Source organism: Ammodytes marinus (genome assembly GCF_949987685.1).
Source record: "Ammodytes marinus genome assembly, chromosome: 21".
NCBI classification, from domain to species: Eukaryota; Metazoa; Chordata; class Actinopteri; order Uranoscopiformes; family Ammodytidae; genus Ammodytes; species Ammodytes marinus.
The window spans coordinates 18,002,497-18,021,169 of NC_137225.1; the positions used below are offsets into that span (position 1 = coordinate 18,002,497).

The following is an 18,673-nucleotide window of genomic DNA, read 5'->3' on the forward strand; positions in this document are numbered from 1 at the left end:
CATTTTAACTTCCAAAAGAAATTAGCCTGTTACAAAAAAAATTCCATGCCTGCTGACTTCGATTGCAGATGTGCAGAAAGACCTTTTCATCAATTTTGAAAATGTTGGACCTAGGACCATGTCTTATACAAACCATAGACTGTATATAAAACATAAAAAGTAAATTAAAAAACTAACAGATGTACCAGAATGCACAGGTCAGTACTAAGTCTAAAGCTCCCATGTCCTGAGTGAAAGAACGCACCGCTGCAGCGCGGGTAATACAACATAGCCCATCCGATGTATAACAGGGCAAAGCAGCAAATACGGGCACTTTTATCAGTGGGTCATATGCTCAATCACCATTGTTTTAACTCACTGTTTGATAGATGGGAACTTAAGACAATAAACTAGATGTTAACGTAACGGATTACATCTTTAACTAATAGTGACAGGACTTGTGCAAATTGAGCATTTTGTGATCATCATCAAAACCCCTTTGATTTTTAATTGATTTTTAACCAATACATCTCGATGCATCACGTCTCTGTTTTTGTAGAACAAAAGTACAAAAAAAGATGACAATTCAGTTTAGTATATTCAATTAATTTTATTGAGCATCTATTTACAATATCACAAGCCAGAAGAAGGCTGATGCAGAGCCCATGGAGAATGATAACATGCAACCCAGTTGAGAATAATCTGGCTAATTGCATTAATGAAAAATCTTCACCTTCCTTGATTTTTAACTGGTGCTGGTTTCAAAATGTGTTGATTTATGTTGATCTGTAAAAGTAAAAAATCTATACACATTTCACTTATCACATATTCATGTTAAATTTGTTATAGCTTGTTCCATTATATACTATCTTTGTCCCTAATTCCCTTAGTGTAGTGCCAGTGTTTGTAAGAATTATTATTGAAATGGGAAAACACTACAAGATTTGGTTGTGATTCAGTTGCCAGTAAAGATGAGAAAATGTCTGATCATATAATTTTGGTAGTGCTGATTACCACTGATCTCATGCATTTTATGCTTGTTCATTCTGCTCTATGTTGGCCACCAGAACCTTGGTGTCCGTAGGGGCTCGAATTGGATTGGCAAAGTATAACTTGTTGTCAAAGGTGTTTTCTCCCAAGACAGGGGTGGGTATCCGTTTACGAAAGAGGAGGAAGGCACCTAGTCCAAGTATGGCGATTACAACAAGTATAACAGCCACAGTAACACCAGCAGACCCTTGAGAAGGTTCTTTAATGACATGGGCTGAGGAGGCAAAAAAAGAAGTATTATTACTATGATATAACTTGAGTTTGAAACATATTCAACATATATTATATAAAACAACTTACCAACATATGGTGGCTTTTCTGTAGGTGTAATAACTGAAACAGAGAACACACACTCAATGTAAGAGACTGACTGGTGAATTTAAAACTACAAAACAGCTGATTAAACTTACCTTTGGCTGTTTTGCAGATAAAAGACCTATATCTGCTGCAGCTAGTTGTACCCCACTTTCCACTTTCAGACTGGATGTCAACACATGAGTCTGACTTTGGCATCCCTGTTTTCCAGTTGGTGTAGTCCACAACACTGTTATCGATCCACATCCACTCACCTGAAATAGGGAAGCTTGTTACAGTATTAACTCAGAATAAACATTACCTCCAGACTGCCTCTATGACATTCTATTCATAGAGCTAAGTATCTTAAAAAATACCTAAATGCTTAAATGTTTGCCTTTTCTCGTGTAGTTTTGAAGTGCATGTGTAATTGGTACTGTCTTTGAAATATTTACACATGTTGAAAAAAGGAATTATCAGAAACTTTTTCTGATTTGATTCAATAAGCTATGCTCACCTGCATGAGTCTTGTAGAGGCCGACCCAAAAGGCCTTGGCTTCGTCCTGTAGGATCTCTATGTTCTGCTGTATGAACTGATCCTCCTGAGGGTCCTCAATACTCACCAGAGAAGCACCTGAAGAACACAGCCAAAATAGCATACTGTCAAGATTTTGTACACATACAAATTGGAAATTATCAGGGGAACTTCTTCATAAGATACCAATTAATTAGATACCAATTTTTAGACATTCCACTGAGGCATGGGCCCAGTTGTCCGCTAGTGAGCTGAGGAAGGCATAACAATGGCCTCTGAAAGGTATCCAGGCTTTTGGCTTCTTGAGTTCTGGACAGTTGCCAGCGAGTTGAGGGGGCTCAGTGGGTGCTATGTCTGAAAAAGAATCAGGAGATTTATTTTCTGACCATGCTAAGGGTTTGGTTATGTACCATATTAATAGTGCATAAGGACTGATAAAGGTATTGGCTGACCTGGAGACCTCTTGCAAATGGAATAGTAGGTATTGGTACATGGTGCTGTCTTCCATCTTCTGTCCACATCCATATATACACAGCCATAGTTGTTTTTAGGTTCATCCACGCCCCATTTAGTAAAAGACATCAACCAGTTATCAACCCACTTGAACCGCCCACCAGTCTGTGAAAAGAAAATAATTTGTTGCATTTATGATGCAGAGCCCTACTAAAAGGTCCTTGTTTCTATTTGAAATCCTGCACATATTAGTGTAAAAATATGATGATAGGTTTTCCCCTTTACCACATTGCTGTTGAGGCCAATCCAGACAGGCTCATTGTGCTTGGAAATCTGCAAGATGATGTACGCTTGGGTTACAGGATTTAGGATACTGGCCAGATCTGCATCGTCTGCTTGGCACTGCCTCCTAGCCTCATCCCATCTCATCTTCTGGGTCACCAGTTTGTAAGAGTCATTGCCAAGTTTGTAGAAATTCTTCGGTATCACAGTCGTGGGTGGGACTACAATCTGAGAATCTTTGTAACCAAGAAACAGCAGTTGTTATTTATGTTGTCCCACCAGGCTTTCTATCGGTATACAGCTGATGGTTGAATGGCATTGCTAATAATTTTACTCACCAATGTTTCTTTTACAGATGAAGCCATGTTTTGAGCTACATTCTCCCACCTTCCACAATCCATTTGTTCTTGGGGCGCCACCCACCATAATCACACAGTCAAACATCTATCAGGCAGAAAAGGGTACATTAGTTACCCTTGGTTGTACCATTTCCATTTCCTTACATTGTCTTTAATTTACAATGAAAATATGCACATTGATGTTTTTATTGATTAAAACAGTTGAATAAATAAAACTTAATACATTGAATTTAAAGTTAAATGTTCAGATGACTGACAGTAAACCTATTTTCAATTTTGGACTTTTGTCCTAATATTTGCTTATTTTTATGCTCAGTCAATATTGTAATTTTAAATGCCTGGCATTTGAATATCCATGGTTCTTTGGTTGCATTGCTGGTTTGTCTATTGATAGCAGATGGTTTTTGTTTTCAGTCTTATTTCACACTTCTTCTAACCAGTCTGCAACCATATGAAAATCACTTTTTTGAAGTCAACTGTAGGAAAGTAATAGTTTGACAGAAAGAAGCTTTGGATAAAGAAGTTAAAGTTATAATAACCTCATCCGTAAATGAATAACGTCCCTCAGGCACTGATGTTGGATGCCCTTTTGCCCAGTTGGTGTATGAAATGCCCTTGCCATCCGTCCATACAAAATGCATCTCCCAATTGACATCATTCATGCCGATCCACACATTCTCATTGTATCCCAGCATCTGTGTTGTTAGGAATGCTGTAAAGGTAGAAAAAGTTATTCTTTAAAAGTATTTAAACAGTGGATTATTAACTGACTAGCCCCAAAGGTCAGGATTCTCAAATTGCTCACCTTGCTCTCGCTCATTACAGATAGAAACCAGATTTCCTCCCTGGTTCATGCAGTACGTCCGGGCCTCCTGCCAGTCCTTAATATCTTTCCCCGAAACAATTTTGTAGCACTATGTAAACAAGATGAATTTGCAATGTGTATTAGAATATCATGCAAAGGGACTGTATGCAACCAATGTAAACTGGTAACACATTTTACCATAGCAGATTGAAGTACACTGCCCAGCCCAAAAAAAAGTTGCCACCTGGATTTTGGTTAGGAAAATGAGCCCTCCATCGGTCAAAAACTGCAGTGATTAATATGTTTCATTTGGCAACAAGTTATTTAACTCTAACTGATGCATTGTATAGCTTCTTATTTCTTAAACAACCATGTCAGAAGACATATGTTGTGGTTTTTGGAAAGATAACTCTGTTTCAGATGGCCGAAAAGATTGGCCTGCATAAAACAAAGAAAACTATGAAACTACTACAATTGTTTTTGGAACTTTCCAAGGCATTATTAAAGCATCCATGTTTTAATAATGCTCCATGGTAAATTGAAGTATTTTATTCTGATAAGCCCCACTGATAAGTGGTTTTCTTAAGGCTGCACATCTGCATAGTCCATATCCCTTATGTTCTCTCTGCATTGTGCGTTTGGAAATGCTTTTACTTTCACTATTAAACATAGCCGGGAGTTCTACTGTCGATATTTTACATTTTGATTCCACCAAATAATTGTATTAATTTTAAGTTATCTCCTATCTTCACTGCATCCGTTAGGGTTAAATAACTTGTTGCCAACTGAAACATATTAATCACTGCAGTTTTTGACCGATGGAGGGCTCTTGCCTATTTGCCTAGTAAAATCCAGGTGGGACTTTTTTGGGCCGGGCAGTGTACATCTGACTCTTTAAATCACATCCTGAAAGTAGAAGGACATGTTTGTCTTGATAAAAACCATTTATATCTTGCAAGGTTTCAGCTTTTATAAGAGTAATCAGTGTTATATGCAGCAAGATAACATTACCTTGCCTTGGAAAGCCAGCCACTCTGGAGCACATCCTCCCGTAGGAATAGATGTTGGAGCCATTGTTGCATTGATAAAACTACTGCTTCTTTTGCAAACAGAAGGCAGCTCTGAACCACAGTTGATATCATTCCAGTACCCTATACATTTAAAGAGGGAAATTAATCAATGAATTAAATAGATAAATACATTGTTAGGTTCGGTAAGGTTACTGTATGTTATTAGACTCACCCATGCTTCTGTACATAGACACACATCCTTCATCATTATTAGCAAAGTTGGGTTCATTATTTTCCCATGCAGTGAATGTTACAGGGCTGCCATCCATCCAGCTGAAAGTAGAAAGATGATAATGAACAGGACTTAGTAATAACTTGGTACAACAGCTTTACTTTTGTTTAGTATCAAATGTCAGTCAAACTTTGATGCCTAGTATGAGGTTAGATTTACCTAAAGGATTTATCTAAATCCAATGTCAAGCCAATGTAGAACTGCAAATCTGTGATTTTTGAATTTGCTATCTGTAAGAACATAATTAGAAGAGAGACATTGCGTTAAGGTTTAATCAACACAGAGGTTGTTTTGTACCTGTAACTTTGTAACCACATCGGATTAGTTTGTTTGTTGTTTTAAACTTCAATGTTAAACATGCAGGTTGTCTTGCAAAGAAGAAAAAAAAATCCTGCCTGTTTCCAAATGAACTTCCTCTCACTCTCCCCTGTGATGATTGCAAGGTCACCAAAGTTTTTTTTGCAGAAAGTTCTGGCGGCTTCTACTTCTAGGGGCTCAGTGTTGATATAAATGTGTGAGTCATTGTATATGAGCCAGCCATCTTCTGTGGTGTTGTATACTGGGAAGAGAACAACACTGTTATCAAACAGATACAAATACAGTATTGGGGATCAATTGCAAACAGCACTAATGCCTCGCTCCCAACGAGCAGAGCGGGTGTCAGTACAGCTCAGACCGGCTCAGCTCGCTTACGCTAGATCTAACGCAGAAATGATTATTTTGACTAATCAACGGACGGCATTGTGTAGCTCCACCTTTTCGGCACCCTTTTAGAAGGCTGGTACCCCAACAGCCGATAGAAGCGGACTGAGCCGCACCTAACCGAGCCGCTCTGCTCGTTGGAAACGAGTCATAAGAGTCTACAGCCATGCCAACAGCTCTATGAGGCAGTACTTATTCACAACAGTGCCTTGATCTTAATGCCAATATACAGTATATGTTATTATTATTATTATTTTTGTTTTTTTTGGCATTTTTTTTTTTTTTGGCATTTTTTATGCTTTATTGATAGTGCAGAGAGACAGAGGTAGTGCAGAGAGACAGAGGTGAAATGGGGTAGAGGGGAGTGACATGCAGAGAACGACCGCGGGCGGAAATCGAACCCGGGTCTGCTGCTGGGCCCGGCCCGGGGAGGTGGGGGGGGACGCCCTACCAACTGAGCAAAGGGCGCCCCATGGGTTATTATTCTTAAACAATGGTGTAGTATGTGCTTTTGCTAGTTATCACTAAACACAAATTATAGCTGAGGCTGATTAGAATAGCATTAATTTAGCAGGTATTTAATTGTAAAGCAATGTACAGGACACATTTTCAAAATTGTCATGAAAATCCGTCTCAAACTTGCGATATATTAGTCTGGACCAGAGTGGTGGACCAACCCAACATTGCCATAGCTAGGACGATTAAAAAAGAGGAATGGAAAAACAGCAAGATTTTAGCTCAGTAAATCATGGAAATAAAATGAAAGAGGTAAATGGGCTGTTTGGGGAATGGGCCACTGCTGGAACTTACCTTGTTCAACTATGACAGGCTCAGGTTTAGGAGTCACACCTGAAAGTACAAGAACCATAAAGAGAGAGAGAGTCTTAAAAGCAGGGCAGGGCTCTACTTAACATCACATAACTACTTGGGACAAATGGCTCCATGTAAACTGCAGCTCAATGTTGAGATCGGTGTGTGTTACCTTTGTGTATCTGGCAGATCCAGCTTTTCAAGGACTCACAGTGTACATCATTCCAGCTACGTCTGTAGTAAGAGTGGACTTCTGCACAGTGTTCGTTGTCATTATGGTTGTTTGGTTCCCCATAGCCCCAGTTTTCGAAACCAAACTAGGTCAACATTTTTGGAAATATACATTATTAGACCAGAGTTGAGTATAACAGTGAGTAAAGCTTTTTTTGGCAACAAGGAAGTGCTACATACAGGTGACCCATCGCTCCAATAATAACCTTCATTGGCTCCCAGCCTGAGGCCAATCCAGGCTGTTTCACTGGAATGAAACCTTTATGACAGAAGAAAACATCCACATTGATTACTGAATGGTTAGGTAGCATGAAATAAATTATGACATATACAACGTACAAAGCTAACATACTGTGTGTTGCTCAGGTCTTGGGAATTGTGTATGCTGATCAAGTCCCCACCAATGGCCCTACAGAAGTCCTGTGCTTCCTGCCACGTCTTCTGTTGGCCCTCTGTATTTTTGTAAAGCTTTTTAATGAGAAAATGTTTAAGTGAGATGAGGTCCATGTACTTAAATCACACATATTTCACAGATGACTTCAGTTTGTCCTCCTACTTTGTAGCAGACGTTCCTTTTGGCGACAGGGGTCCAACCAGACTCACAGTTCAGGGTTGGGGTGGTGGGGGGAATGGTTGTCACCTGAACACCCTCTGCTGGTTTTTCGCAGATGTACTTCTCCTTGTTGTTGCAGCTGACGACATCCCATAATCCAGATAAATACCCAGTTGCCATTGCAACACATCCTTGGTTTCTGTCTTTTATTAAACACACCAAAAGAAACAGGAATAAACAACTATTAACTGAGCTCAAACATGTTAGAATTATAATTGATTATTATGATCATGAAATGTGTGGAGTGAATAATGAATGGAGGTGTCAATAAAAGAAAAGATGAACAACAATAAAAGACTAAGCAATGCTCTTGGAGGCTGATGCTTACATGCTGAAGTATAGCATATAGTACATGTACCATGTTAACCATTTTAGATTAGTGTGTTGTCCTGCCAACATTTGCACATTACATTACATTACAGATAGGAAATGTAATTACCGATATTACCGATCTGAATGTTATTTAAACATACATAACGTATAACTTTTTCATCAGACAATATAAGCCTGGTTTGGAAGCAAAGGCACGGCTAATAATAAGTGTGTTTTACCTGGCATGCCCATATTGAAATGAGTGAATGTGACTTCTCTTCTGGTGGTCCACTTAAAAGTGCTTCTGTCTTCTGTGTTGGAAAGCCCTGTCCAGAAATACTTCTCTGGTCTCAAACCAACCAAACTGACCAAAAAGGCATGCTCATATCTGGATATAAAACATATAAAAGCAGAAAATTACTTGAAAATAAAACCTTAGATTATGTTCAGGAAAATCAAGCTTCACATTTATATGCCAAAAAGCAAAAACGGTCTATTTCTTATACACAAAAACAACATTTAAAGCCTGTTTTAAGAATTAATTTCATCAAAGTGATGGAAATACCTATCAGCCACATCCACCAGGTAGGCGCCAGCCGCTGAGCATGCCTGCTTTGCCTCATCAGCATTTTTCGTCTCAGATCCAACGTTGTAACAAAAAGAACCAAACCTGATCCAGCCCTTGAGGTGATATAAACACACTGTCAGGATAAATCTGAGACCTTGTTGTATAATGATACTCATCATTATTTAAAGGATCACTCACCAGCTTGCATCCCGGGTTTGCATCCTCTTGGGGTCCTTCAGCTGGTTTAGTGGATCCCTTCTTCTGACAGATGTATCCATACATCTTCTCACACATGTGGTCAGCCCAACTCCCGTCCTGTATGGGCAATATGCAGCACAAAACAACACCAGCACTCTTATTAACATTGCGTTCAAATTTCACAGGTCCCTTTTGCAATAGTTAGTATAGTTGTGGATACCTTTCCTCTGATGAGAACACAGTCCTCCTGGAGGTTGGTGGAATGTGACGGCTCCCCAGTCTGCCACTGGGTGAAGGTAACGTGGGACCGATCAGACCATTCAAACAGCAGCTGGTTCCTCTGATCATTCAAGCCAATCCAGAGCACATCTGTCGACACTGAGTGTTTTAAATACAGATGTAGATGTTAATCTAGTCATAAAGAACAGTTTTTCAGACAGTAACCATGGTTATTAATTTTTTCTTTTGTGAGAATCGCCCAAGAGGATTAACACCACTGTAAATATGAAACCAGCAGCGGATTAGTTTAATTTTGCAAACAAAAGAATTAGCTAATCTTGCTTTGTCCAAAGGTAATTAAATTGGCCTACCAGCACCTGCAAAGCTCACGAAGAGACACAGTATATTTCATTTGTTTACTATTTACACAAACTGAAGTGTAAAAAACAAGTCAATAGAAAATAAAAAATCATATCCCATAATTATAAATAATAATATCATTAAGTGTTGTCCAAAACATTATTTTTAGCATAGATTATGTAAGAATGTTCTAATTGCATACTTACGGTATCCAATTTGAGATATTATGAAGCTCTGCTCTTCTATATTGTGTATGCTGGCCAAATCTCCTCCCTCTTTGTGGCACGCAGCCAAAGCGTCCTTCCAAATCTTTTTACTCCGCTCCAGGTAGTAACAGTTACCTGCATATGGAACCCAGTGACTGGGGCAGAAGTTGGGCTGGTCTTTGTCTGTTGATAGAGACTAAAAAAGGTGAGAAAATATTCGATTGTAAATTTGCACTATAAGACTCTAATAACCCAGATTCAGATCATTTAGAATTACTTGGTGGTGGAGGCAGAGCTGTGGAGTTTCCTCTACGACAAATGTAACCAAGTTTCTTAGTGCAGGAGCTGCTCTCCCATTTTGAGGCTTTTGCAGCATTAAGAGTTGCACAAGTAAGCCCGGGCTCTGATGAGGGATGACCTATTGGGACAGCGACAATTCATAAATAATTCTTAAGTGCACTTCAGTTCAGATTATTTAAGAGTCTTACTGTTATCATGCAACCGTTCACATTAAGGGAATCCACAACATTCAGTAAAGTCCTGCTTCTGTCACACTTGTCTTTACTAACCTGGGGCCCAATTTAGATATCTGAATGGGTTCTCGTCGCTCCACTGCCATCCTCTCTCAAAATCCATGCTGTTCAGGCCAATCCACATTGAAGTTCCCAAATGATCTGTCAACCCTGTGTCAAGCCATACATTATAATGCAAGTAATGCTCAGTCATGGTCATTATGTAGTATTGAGAAGTAATACAGGTTAGACTTTGTACCTGAAATGTATGACTGTTCGTGTAGCTCTATGATACTGAGAAGGTCAGCTCCCTGCTGCTGGCAGCTCTTCCTGGCCTGATACCAGGTCAACACTGCTCCTGCGTTCCTCTGATACTGAACGCCAGTAACCGGGTCAGTGTCCCAACCAGAGGATGCTGCATTATAGTAGAGACACAAAGTATTAAAAAAGTAAGAAATTACTGAGGGAAATGATTCACTTCATGCAGTATTAGTGAACAGTTCATTGTTTTTTCTTTATTCATCCCTTTCCTGAACCAGTTTTAGAGCAGCATTAGGGGAAAGACAAGCATGCTAGAAAAGGAAAACCGGGAGAGTGCTGTGTTGACAACATCATGATAGGAAATGGTAGTGTTTTATCTGCTGGGGGAGATGAGAAGGAGGGTGGGGGGTCAGAAATCAGACCTGTCATCACTGACCTATTGATTGATAGCACTTAGAGAAGTTACAGACAAACAAGATAATTATGTATGGCTTGATAATACTGATTTTAATAGATGTGAAAATGTCGAAGTGATAGGTTTCTCTTGCACTTACTTGTAGTGGGACAAAAGCCCCATTTCTTCTCTTGATCATAATCTCTCACAGTTGCACACCACAGCTGTCCGTCTGAGCGACCGTCCTTTGTGCACTCAGCGTACCACTTCTCCATAAACTTAAATGGGAACTGACAAGCGCCTCCAAATGCATTGCCCCCTATTGTGAAGATCTCTGAGGGGACACAAATCATGATTTTATGAAGCAAAATAAAAAAACAAAGCCTGCAAATCAGCAACCTGTTGCAAGATGACCGACGTGGCCAGTGGACAGTTGCTGATCATGGGCACTTTGGGATGGCTTTCCAAAAGACTTTTGAACCCAGCTGCAGGGTTTTATTCCTTTCAACCACAAGAACACAAGTGAGCTCGTCCACTGATGGGACTGCGGTCAGGGTGCTATGCACAGCTGTAGGAAACTAGTTTATGGACCTCACTTTATGCACACGGTGTCATGTTGAAAAAGTTAATTTTTTACAAGCACACTTTTATCTTAAAAAAGGTTGTTTCAGCAGTCTAAATCTTAAGCAAATCTTAAGACATTACTTCATTCCAACATACTGTATCTTCTGGTAAATAGCTATAGACATGTAATAAAATGTGATTAAGGCTTTCTACAACTTAGCCAATTAAGCTTCAATCATTTATCATTTGCGGACAACAACCAGTCTGATCTGATCATGTCTTGTTCCAAAATATCCAGAATGAAAGCTGCAACTAGATATGACAGTTGGCTAAACAGTATTACTTGTCAAAAATAAATTTTTCTTTGCATGCTAAATGAAAAACCTTACAACATTCTACAGCTTGGGAAGACCCCTTCGAAACCTTCTAAAAAAAAAAAAACATTCCAGTTTAGATTCCGCAGTATACACTATTTGTGATCTGTCTTTATAAAGAACGATTGTGTGTCCCTAAAAGTCCTACCTTGAAATCCTTTCGAACAAAGGTCACCCATGGTGCCATATATTCTCCAGCGACTCCAGAGCCCTGAGCCTTTGTAGATCATTATGTTCCTCTCATTGCGGTTGCCCCAGTTTAAGTGTAGGTCCTGATCTTTTAGGCCAAAGAGGGTCTCATTCTTGCACTGCCAATGTTGGAGGACATTGCTCTCATCACATTCATAGAGGAGAACCTTCACCCAGTCTTTAATCTCTGTCGCACCCAAACACAGCTTGAGGGACAGACTGAGGACGCGTGATTCGGAGGCCCAACGAAACTGCTGCTCTTTGGCATGAGGATCACAACGGGCCACCGTTATTGAGGTTGCACTCTCCACCTTCATGCACTTGTTGTGGTTCTCATTGAAGATCACGAAGGAGCCACTATCTGGAGCAGAACAGAACAGCTTCAACAGCATGTCTCGTAAGACAATTTCAAATTAATTTACATTAAGATTGCACTTGCATTTTTTGTTTGTCAGTGGTACGTACCTATGTCGGCAGTAATGCGGAGGACTTGCATGAGACAGAGGACCACAGCAAAGTTTGAACAAGGTAACATTATCCTTTGCATGCAGTTTTCAGTCAGAGGTGGATGAAGTTGTAGGAGAGTTTTCCATTCATGAGAGTAGAGGTCTGGTGTGTGCTAAGGTGTGTGACATAGAGCAACAATGACAGAGACATGGTGCTCACCCCCCTCCCCCCCACCTGCTTAATCACGCTGATGGATATCCTGTCACATGGTTAGCTAAGGTTCGTCAAACGACAGCAATTTCCATGAGCTTCCACTGAATTTTTTAGGCAGAGGGAAACAGGAAGTTGGAAGCAAGCAATCCCATCTCACTGGTCTCACACAAGAAAATAAATGCTACCAATGATAGCTTAAAGAAAAACTTGGAAGTGTCTGGGTATGACAAGCCGACTGCAATGTATTGCTGTTCGTGTGAAGCATTATAAACAGTCCAGTTCTTAATCTGTGCCCGTAAAATGAACCCATTGACCTTTCTGTAAGACATTTCAGGTGTCACAAGATTTATGCAAATCTGATTAGGAATGTGCCAGTTTCATAATTATCATGCCAGAGTAAACATTGTTTAAATGAGGTTTGCTGCATATTGCTGATGGGTGTTTTTTTCATGGGGTAGTAGCCCCCAGGAGGTCCTCAAGGCTCCGGGTTAGGAGTGCAGTGATGATAAAAGTCAGTAGAAAGAGAGGACAGAAGGAAATCCTGCTTCCTATTCGGGGAAGTGAGTAAAGATCTGACTACTTTGGCCTCATACTGCATGGTTTCCCGAGCCAGCTATGCATATGGAAAAGCGCCACATGGTGTTCAGACAGCTGAGGTGCAGACAAGTTGGTCATGTACCTGTAATATACCTGTGCTTGGCATTGATGATGCTTAATCAAACACTATAAGTATTAGAGCATATTTCAATGAACAGACTGCAGCCTTTTATGTTTCATTCTGTGCTTGTCTCTGAGAATGAGATTCATGAAGCAGTAATTGGATCAAAGTGTCCTTTTGATTCAACCATAAGAAGATACATTTTCAAATCCTACACAGAAGGACATTGACTTGCTTACATGTGCATACTTCTTCCACTTCAAAGGTTAAATATTCTCCAAATATCATCAATTGAATGTGCAGCTTTTGTAAAGGGATTGCACCTTCTAAATGATTTATTATTATATTATTATTTATCAAAAGGAAAATAAACATTTGAAGTCATTTTCAATTGTGAATGCATTCATGACTTTTTTATTGTTTTTAAAGGCAATTTGAATTATTATTAATGTATTATATTATATATGTATGTATAATATTGTCTTATTATTAATGACACATTTGCTCGGGTTGGTTACACACCTTTCACATTGTATAATTGTCATTTGATCCATTGTTAATATTAAGAATACTTATTATTGCAGCTTTAAAAATAAATGCCAAAGATTGTAGAAAGTATAGTTAAGTAGCAATAAACACTGATATCAAAATAATAGATTAGTTGCTGCATGTAAGCGAAAATTAGCTTGCTTTAACTGGTTGACGAGTTTTCTGAAAGGGATAAATATTAAGACTTGAGAAAGCAGAAGTACTCATTAGTGGAAATGATTACAATATAAAATATAGGGGTATATAGATAATGGCTTCTGTTAAAGATCTAAAGATTGGTGACAATAGGCTACATTTAATCATCATTTAGCCTACATCTTCTTACAATAGACATAAGTGTATAGCAATGCTGTATCTTGTGATGTTGGTCATAACAACAATGGTCAGAGAACTATCATATATTGAACATAGACATAATACAATAAAAACATGTACAATTCAATACAAACAGCCCAGCAATAAATTGTATTTTTTTACTTAAAGGTTGGATTTTTTGCCATGCTTTTTTCAAGAGATTTAGATTTTTGCATGGCTGTTCTGTTAAATTGCAACAGTCTGCACATAAGTATAGCTGACTTGACCATTTAGAATAATGGGGAGGAATGTGATGGGAATGTTTTCGCCGATTAACGACAGGAAATCTGTTCTCTTGGGGACTGATTGAGAAGAAATAGGGTAAAATTCAGTGTAAAGGGTTTGAATGGAGAACAAAAACATGATCACACTAGTGAAACTCTATATTTGAATAATTTTCTTTATTAATATTACCAAAATATATGTATCAATGATACAAACTCACACTTTGTTTTTCTTTTGTGAATATAACTTAGCAAAGAAAAACCTAATATAAACAACATGGATTTATAATTTTAACATATTCACTGCACTTTATGATGGTAGAAGAATTATGCTAAAAGTTCTCAAGTGACATTACAGGTACAAATTCCAAAGTGCCATGCTTGGTGAGGGATTTAGAGGGGTAAAAAAAATGTGTTTTTGAACCTAGAGGTAAATAATACATAACACAACAGTCATTAGACACATAATGTCCTTTATGGAAAAACATTGCTCAAGAGCTCCCTTTTGGCCTGTTAAAATTACTATTAGGTATTTTAATAAAGTATATATTTCCTGTGTTGCAAATTCATACTTTAGTTTGGTTGCACCAGCTATTCTTAAATCTATTAAAAGAAAGTATCTAGAGGTATTTCTAAGTTCTCAAGTAGGTGGATGAGAATATTTAGTAACAATCACCACATGAAAAAACAATTGTGAGGTGGAGCCCTTTTTGAGATAGTGAAGTATAAATCTACAGTAAACATTTACTGGTAGGTCTACAATAAATCCATAAGTTTGTGACTAATCTTTTTTCAGAGTTCTTCGCAACTCCTAGCTATCTTCAAACTCAGGCTACTAGTGATTTATGGGGGAAAACAGTATATTCAAAAAAAAGTAATAGTATCGGTGGGAATATCTGATCAGACCGAGCAGACATTTTACTTAATGTTATTAACACAACTATTTGAGGTATATTGTGTCATTCAATGTATACCATGTTAACTGTGTCGACCATATTAACTAACCTTCACTGTAAAGGAGTCATGTATTGGCAACCTATGTTAGTTATTTCCATTATATAGTTCAGTTATCAACTATCGAACAGTTATTTGGTTGTAACTATTTTTTAACAAATCTCTATGTAAAACCGGATATCGTGGTTTGACCGGTTTGAAATTGAATGCATCTTCAATTAAACACTTAAGTTGTAATGTTAAGTTTGAATCAATGAAGAGCTGGTGCAATTGTTTCCTGTATCCTTACATCCTATAGTTCCTTATTGCGGCAACCTGTTGCTCCTACTTTATGTTTTAATGTTGCACTGTCTATGCTTTGAGGGTTTGTCTCAAAAGAACATCCTCTCTGTGTTGAAGACCCTCAGCTTGGTCATGAAGTTGAAATATACAAAGGCCAGGCAGACCAACAAGTTTTTCATTAGATAGAGCACAGGGGTGACAAAACCAAAAAAGGCAATGAGGCCAACACGCACAAAAAAGAATGGTAGGTCCTGCAAGGCCACTCCTAGCGACGAAAGAAGGGGGCTGTGGGGCATGACCACAACACGCAGACAAGACAGGTAGCTGAAGATGTAGATGGGGAACACCCAGCCTGAGTAGAAGACCAGGGGATGTCCTGCCACCCTCACCATCTCCACTGTGTCCATCCAGAACATAAAGCTGTCCACAAACACATCCGCTCGGGCGTCGCTGGCACACAGGAATCGCAGTGGACCAGTGTAGGCATACGGAGGTATGCTGTATGCTGTGTTGCTTGCTGATCTTGAGCTCAATCCAGAGATACTAAAAGGTCTCCCATGATTACCTGGTATCCCTGGGACAGTCCTGTTGGTCTCTGGTCGAGCTCCGTTCTGGTTCCTGTCATTGAGCTGGTTCCTGTCGTTGAGCTGGTTTCTGTCATTGAGCTGGTTCCTGTCGTTTTGCTGGTTCCTGTCCTGGTTGTGCTGGCTTGGTCCCGGTGGCCTAGGATTTGGCACAGCTTGCCCGGGCACAGCCGGCCCCGGCACAGCTGGGTTGATAGGTGTTACCTGTTCCAGAACAGTGGTAGGGATGTCAGCATCCCTCTCTGTGTCGTTTGCTGGGGAGAGGAAAGGAGGTCAAACAAGATTATATCTGAACATTAATTTGCTAATGTTGCTTATTGTCTAATAGTATCAAGAAAGCATGGTTTAATTTTAAATGTTCTTCGGCCAATGGTGTGTGGAAAGAAATCAGTATAATACTGATACAACATTATCAACCTCAACCACAACCAACTCAACCTCCCTTTGCTGTAGTTTTGTCAATTCAGCAATTTTTTTACAAGAAGTGGGGAAAATGTCCTGCTTGTTTCCTCAGCTGCACGAATAATTGTTTTAACTGCAGGCACAGAGCCAAACAATAAGGAGTTCAAATTGGGTCTCTGAATTGTTCTGGATTAAATGATAGAAAGAAGTGTTAGCTGTATTTGTTGCCTCCTAGCTCCTGTAATGTAAAGCCGGGCTGGTATCACTATATAAGTTGGCAGAGGAAAGTTCAGGATCTATAGAACGCAGTGAGTGGTTTGTCACGTTTGTGTATCATGTTTGGAAAGCTGCGCTCACCCTGACCGGTCAGTCTGCAGTGGCGAATCCGCTCCACAACGTCAATACAGATGAGAGAGAAGAGGACTAGTGATACAGGGAGCTCCGTGAATGTATCATTTTTCATGTTGTTATTTATCTGTACCTGGGCAACAGCCATAAAAACATTAGTTGAACATACATTTTGACCAGAACATTCAATGTAATTACGTACTCACTTCCAGTCAATATAGAACCCATGAAATTGACCTTAATAATAATGGTTGTTTGCACCAAGTATTTGCATAGTTTACTTCCTCTAGCACTGGGTTTGTGGGCTAAATCACTTGCTGCTCTGATATTTGCCTGAGTCAGGAGTTCATACCAACAGGACACAGAACAACGCAGACAAGTTGGTTATCTTAGCAGAATTGAGGGCTCTTATGTAAAATATACCAGATAAGCAGTGGCCAAAAGGTTAGCTTGGTTTGAGAAAAGGGCCACATAAAACAGCAAATAGGGCATGGGCTGCAGCAAGCCAGGAAGTGAAAATGTGCCTCATGGACAGATGATTTGACAAGGGCAGCCTGGACAGGAAGAGGAACCAAGCTGCTTATCAGTAGCTCCTTATCCAAAAGGCTAGATATGCCTCCCCTGAGAACTAAAGGTTCCTCACAAATCATCACCTTTCTACTCACAGATGTCACTGTGATTCCACTTACCTACTGAAATTGTTATCATATTTTGGAAAAGTTATAGGATCAAGCACCTTCTTCAGATGAAAAACACAAACCTCCAAAGGGGTCATGATCATAGTACGGATATATGTATGTAAGGAAACAATCCACAACAAGTTGTACCTCAGAGCTGGCGATGAGAAAGGCAAAGCAGGGTAATGTGGACAGGATCACATATACGAGGGCCACAGGCCTCCTGATACAAAGACAAAAGAAGGGAAGGACAAAAAAAAGTAAGGAAGGAAGACAAAGGCAGTTGCAGGACTTGCTAACTCATGGTATTCACCAGCCAAGTAAAGTCCAACCCATCTATAGGCCTGTTCAGACTCAGACTAGCTTGTCAAGTCTTAGGACAGTGTCCCAACTGCTGACCACACAGTATACCCAACCTCCGTTCTTGAGTCCTGACATCAGGAGCAAAAGCAGGAGAAACTCACCACTTCTTCCTCCCAATGAGGAACTTCTTCTTCATGAAGACCATATACTTCATGGGTACCCAGACCAGCAGGGCGGTGGAGGTGACATAGGCAATAGAGGAGGCCACGATCAACCAGTAGGCTGTGCTTCCGTCTCCAGGGGGCTGCGCCGAGGTTTTGACCTTTGCTACGATGATTGCGAACCTTTGCATGACGATGAAGAGGGGCACACACAGGCCTGCAAACTGTAGCACCTCGCAGAGGGCGAACTTCAGCGTCCTCCCCGAGCCCATGCTGTGATAACTAAAAAAAAAAAAAAAGAAGGGAGGGAGACGGGGACTGTTGTCGCAGTGAGGCGACCCCTGTCCCTCTGAGGGCTGGTCAGGCCTCGGACCGGTGCATTGTCTGCCTCCACTAGCATTTTCCACACACCACAGCCCTGGCTCTCTGCTCACCCAACTGCTTACACTGCACTAGGCATTGTGTCTCTTGGTGTGACAGTGATGTGACTGGACCTTTAATCCCTTTATATATAGAAATGCAAACAAATGTTGTCTAACTCTGCGTCCTGAAGGATATGTACTGTATGTACCACAGGCATCTCAAATTGTACCTCAATCAATGCCTACCAATACCTAAAATCCCATCCCAATGAGCTACACATAGTTGACAACCTAGTTTGAGCATCTAAAATAAATATAGTTTTGCATCAGTTCTACTTTTAATTATGTGTAAACATTCTACATTACCAGCAAAAATAAGTGGACAGTAAAAGCAACATCTAAGGGCAAGCGGCTGTAATGCCACAGAAAACCTGAAGGCACTTGAGGCTCCTTTCATGTTTACACATGGCCATCTAGTGGCAAAATGTGATAACTGTAAAATGTCATTGATGTAATAAATACTTACGGAAATTCCAGCAACTTCAGATAAATTAGTAACAGGGGATTTTTTTTTCCTTCAAAA

At 39.8% G+C, this 18,673-nt stretch overlaps 1 protein-coding gene across 1 annotated transcript; it reads right to left on the reverse strand.

The window, feature by feature from the left end:
• Positions 1-1,010: 1,010 nt before the first annotated feature.
• On the reverse strand, positions 1,011-18,128 carry LOC307267686 (macrophage mannose receptor 1-like; the record flags this gene model as incomplete). The annotated part of the gene is given in 36 exon segments (XM_080050069.1): positions 1,011-1,243; positions 1,330-1,362; positions 1,440-1,598; positions 1,841-1,957; positions 2,060-2,212; positions 2,311-2,476; positions 2,597-2,829; positions 2,932-3,037; positions 3,492-3,664; positions 3,758-3,866; positions 4,769-4,908; positions 5,000-5,100; positions 5,219-5,289; positions 5,455-5,618; positions 6,572-6,610; positions 6,744-6,888; positions 6,983-7,061; positions 7,155-7,270; positions 7,359-7,558; positions 7,967-8,115; positions 8,293-8,408; positions 8,494-8,610; positions 8,714-8,871; positions 9,279-9,461; positions 9,556-9,696; positions 9,848-9,961; positions 10,050-10,205; positions 10,606-10,779; positions 11,532-11,933; positions 12,038-12,191; positions 12,547-12,550; positions 15,353-16,091; positions 16,597-16,720; positions 17,415-17,487; positions 17,729-18,056; positions 18,059-18,128. Coding segments are annotated over 36 exon segments (5,739 nt in total).
• Between the last annotated feature and the right edge of the window lie 545 nt (positions 18,129-18,673).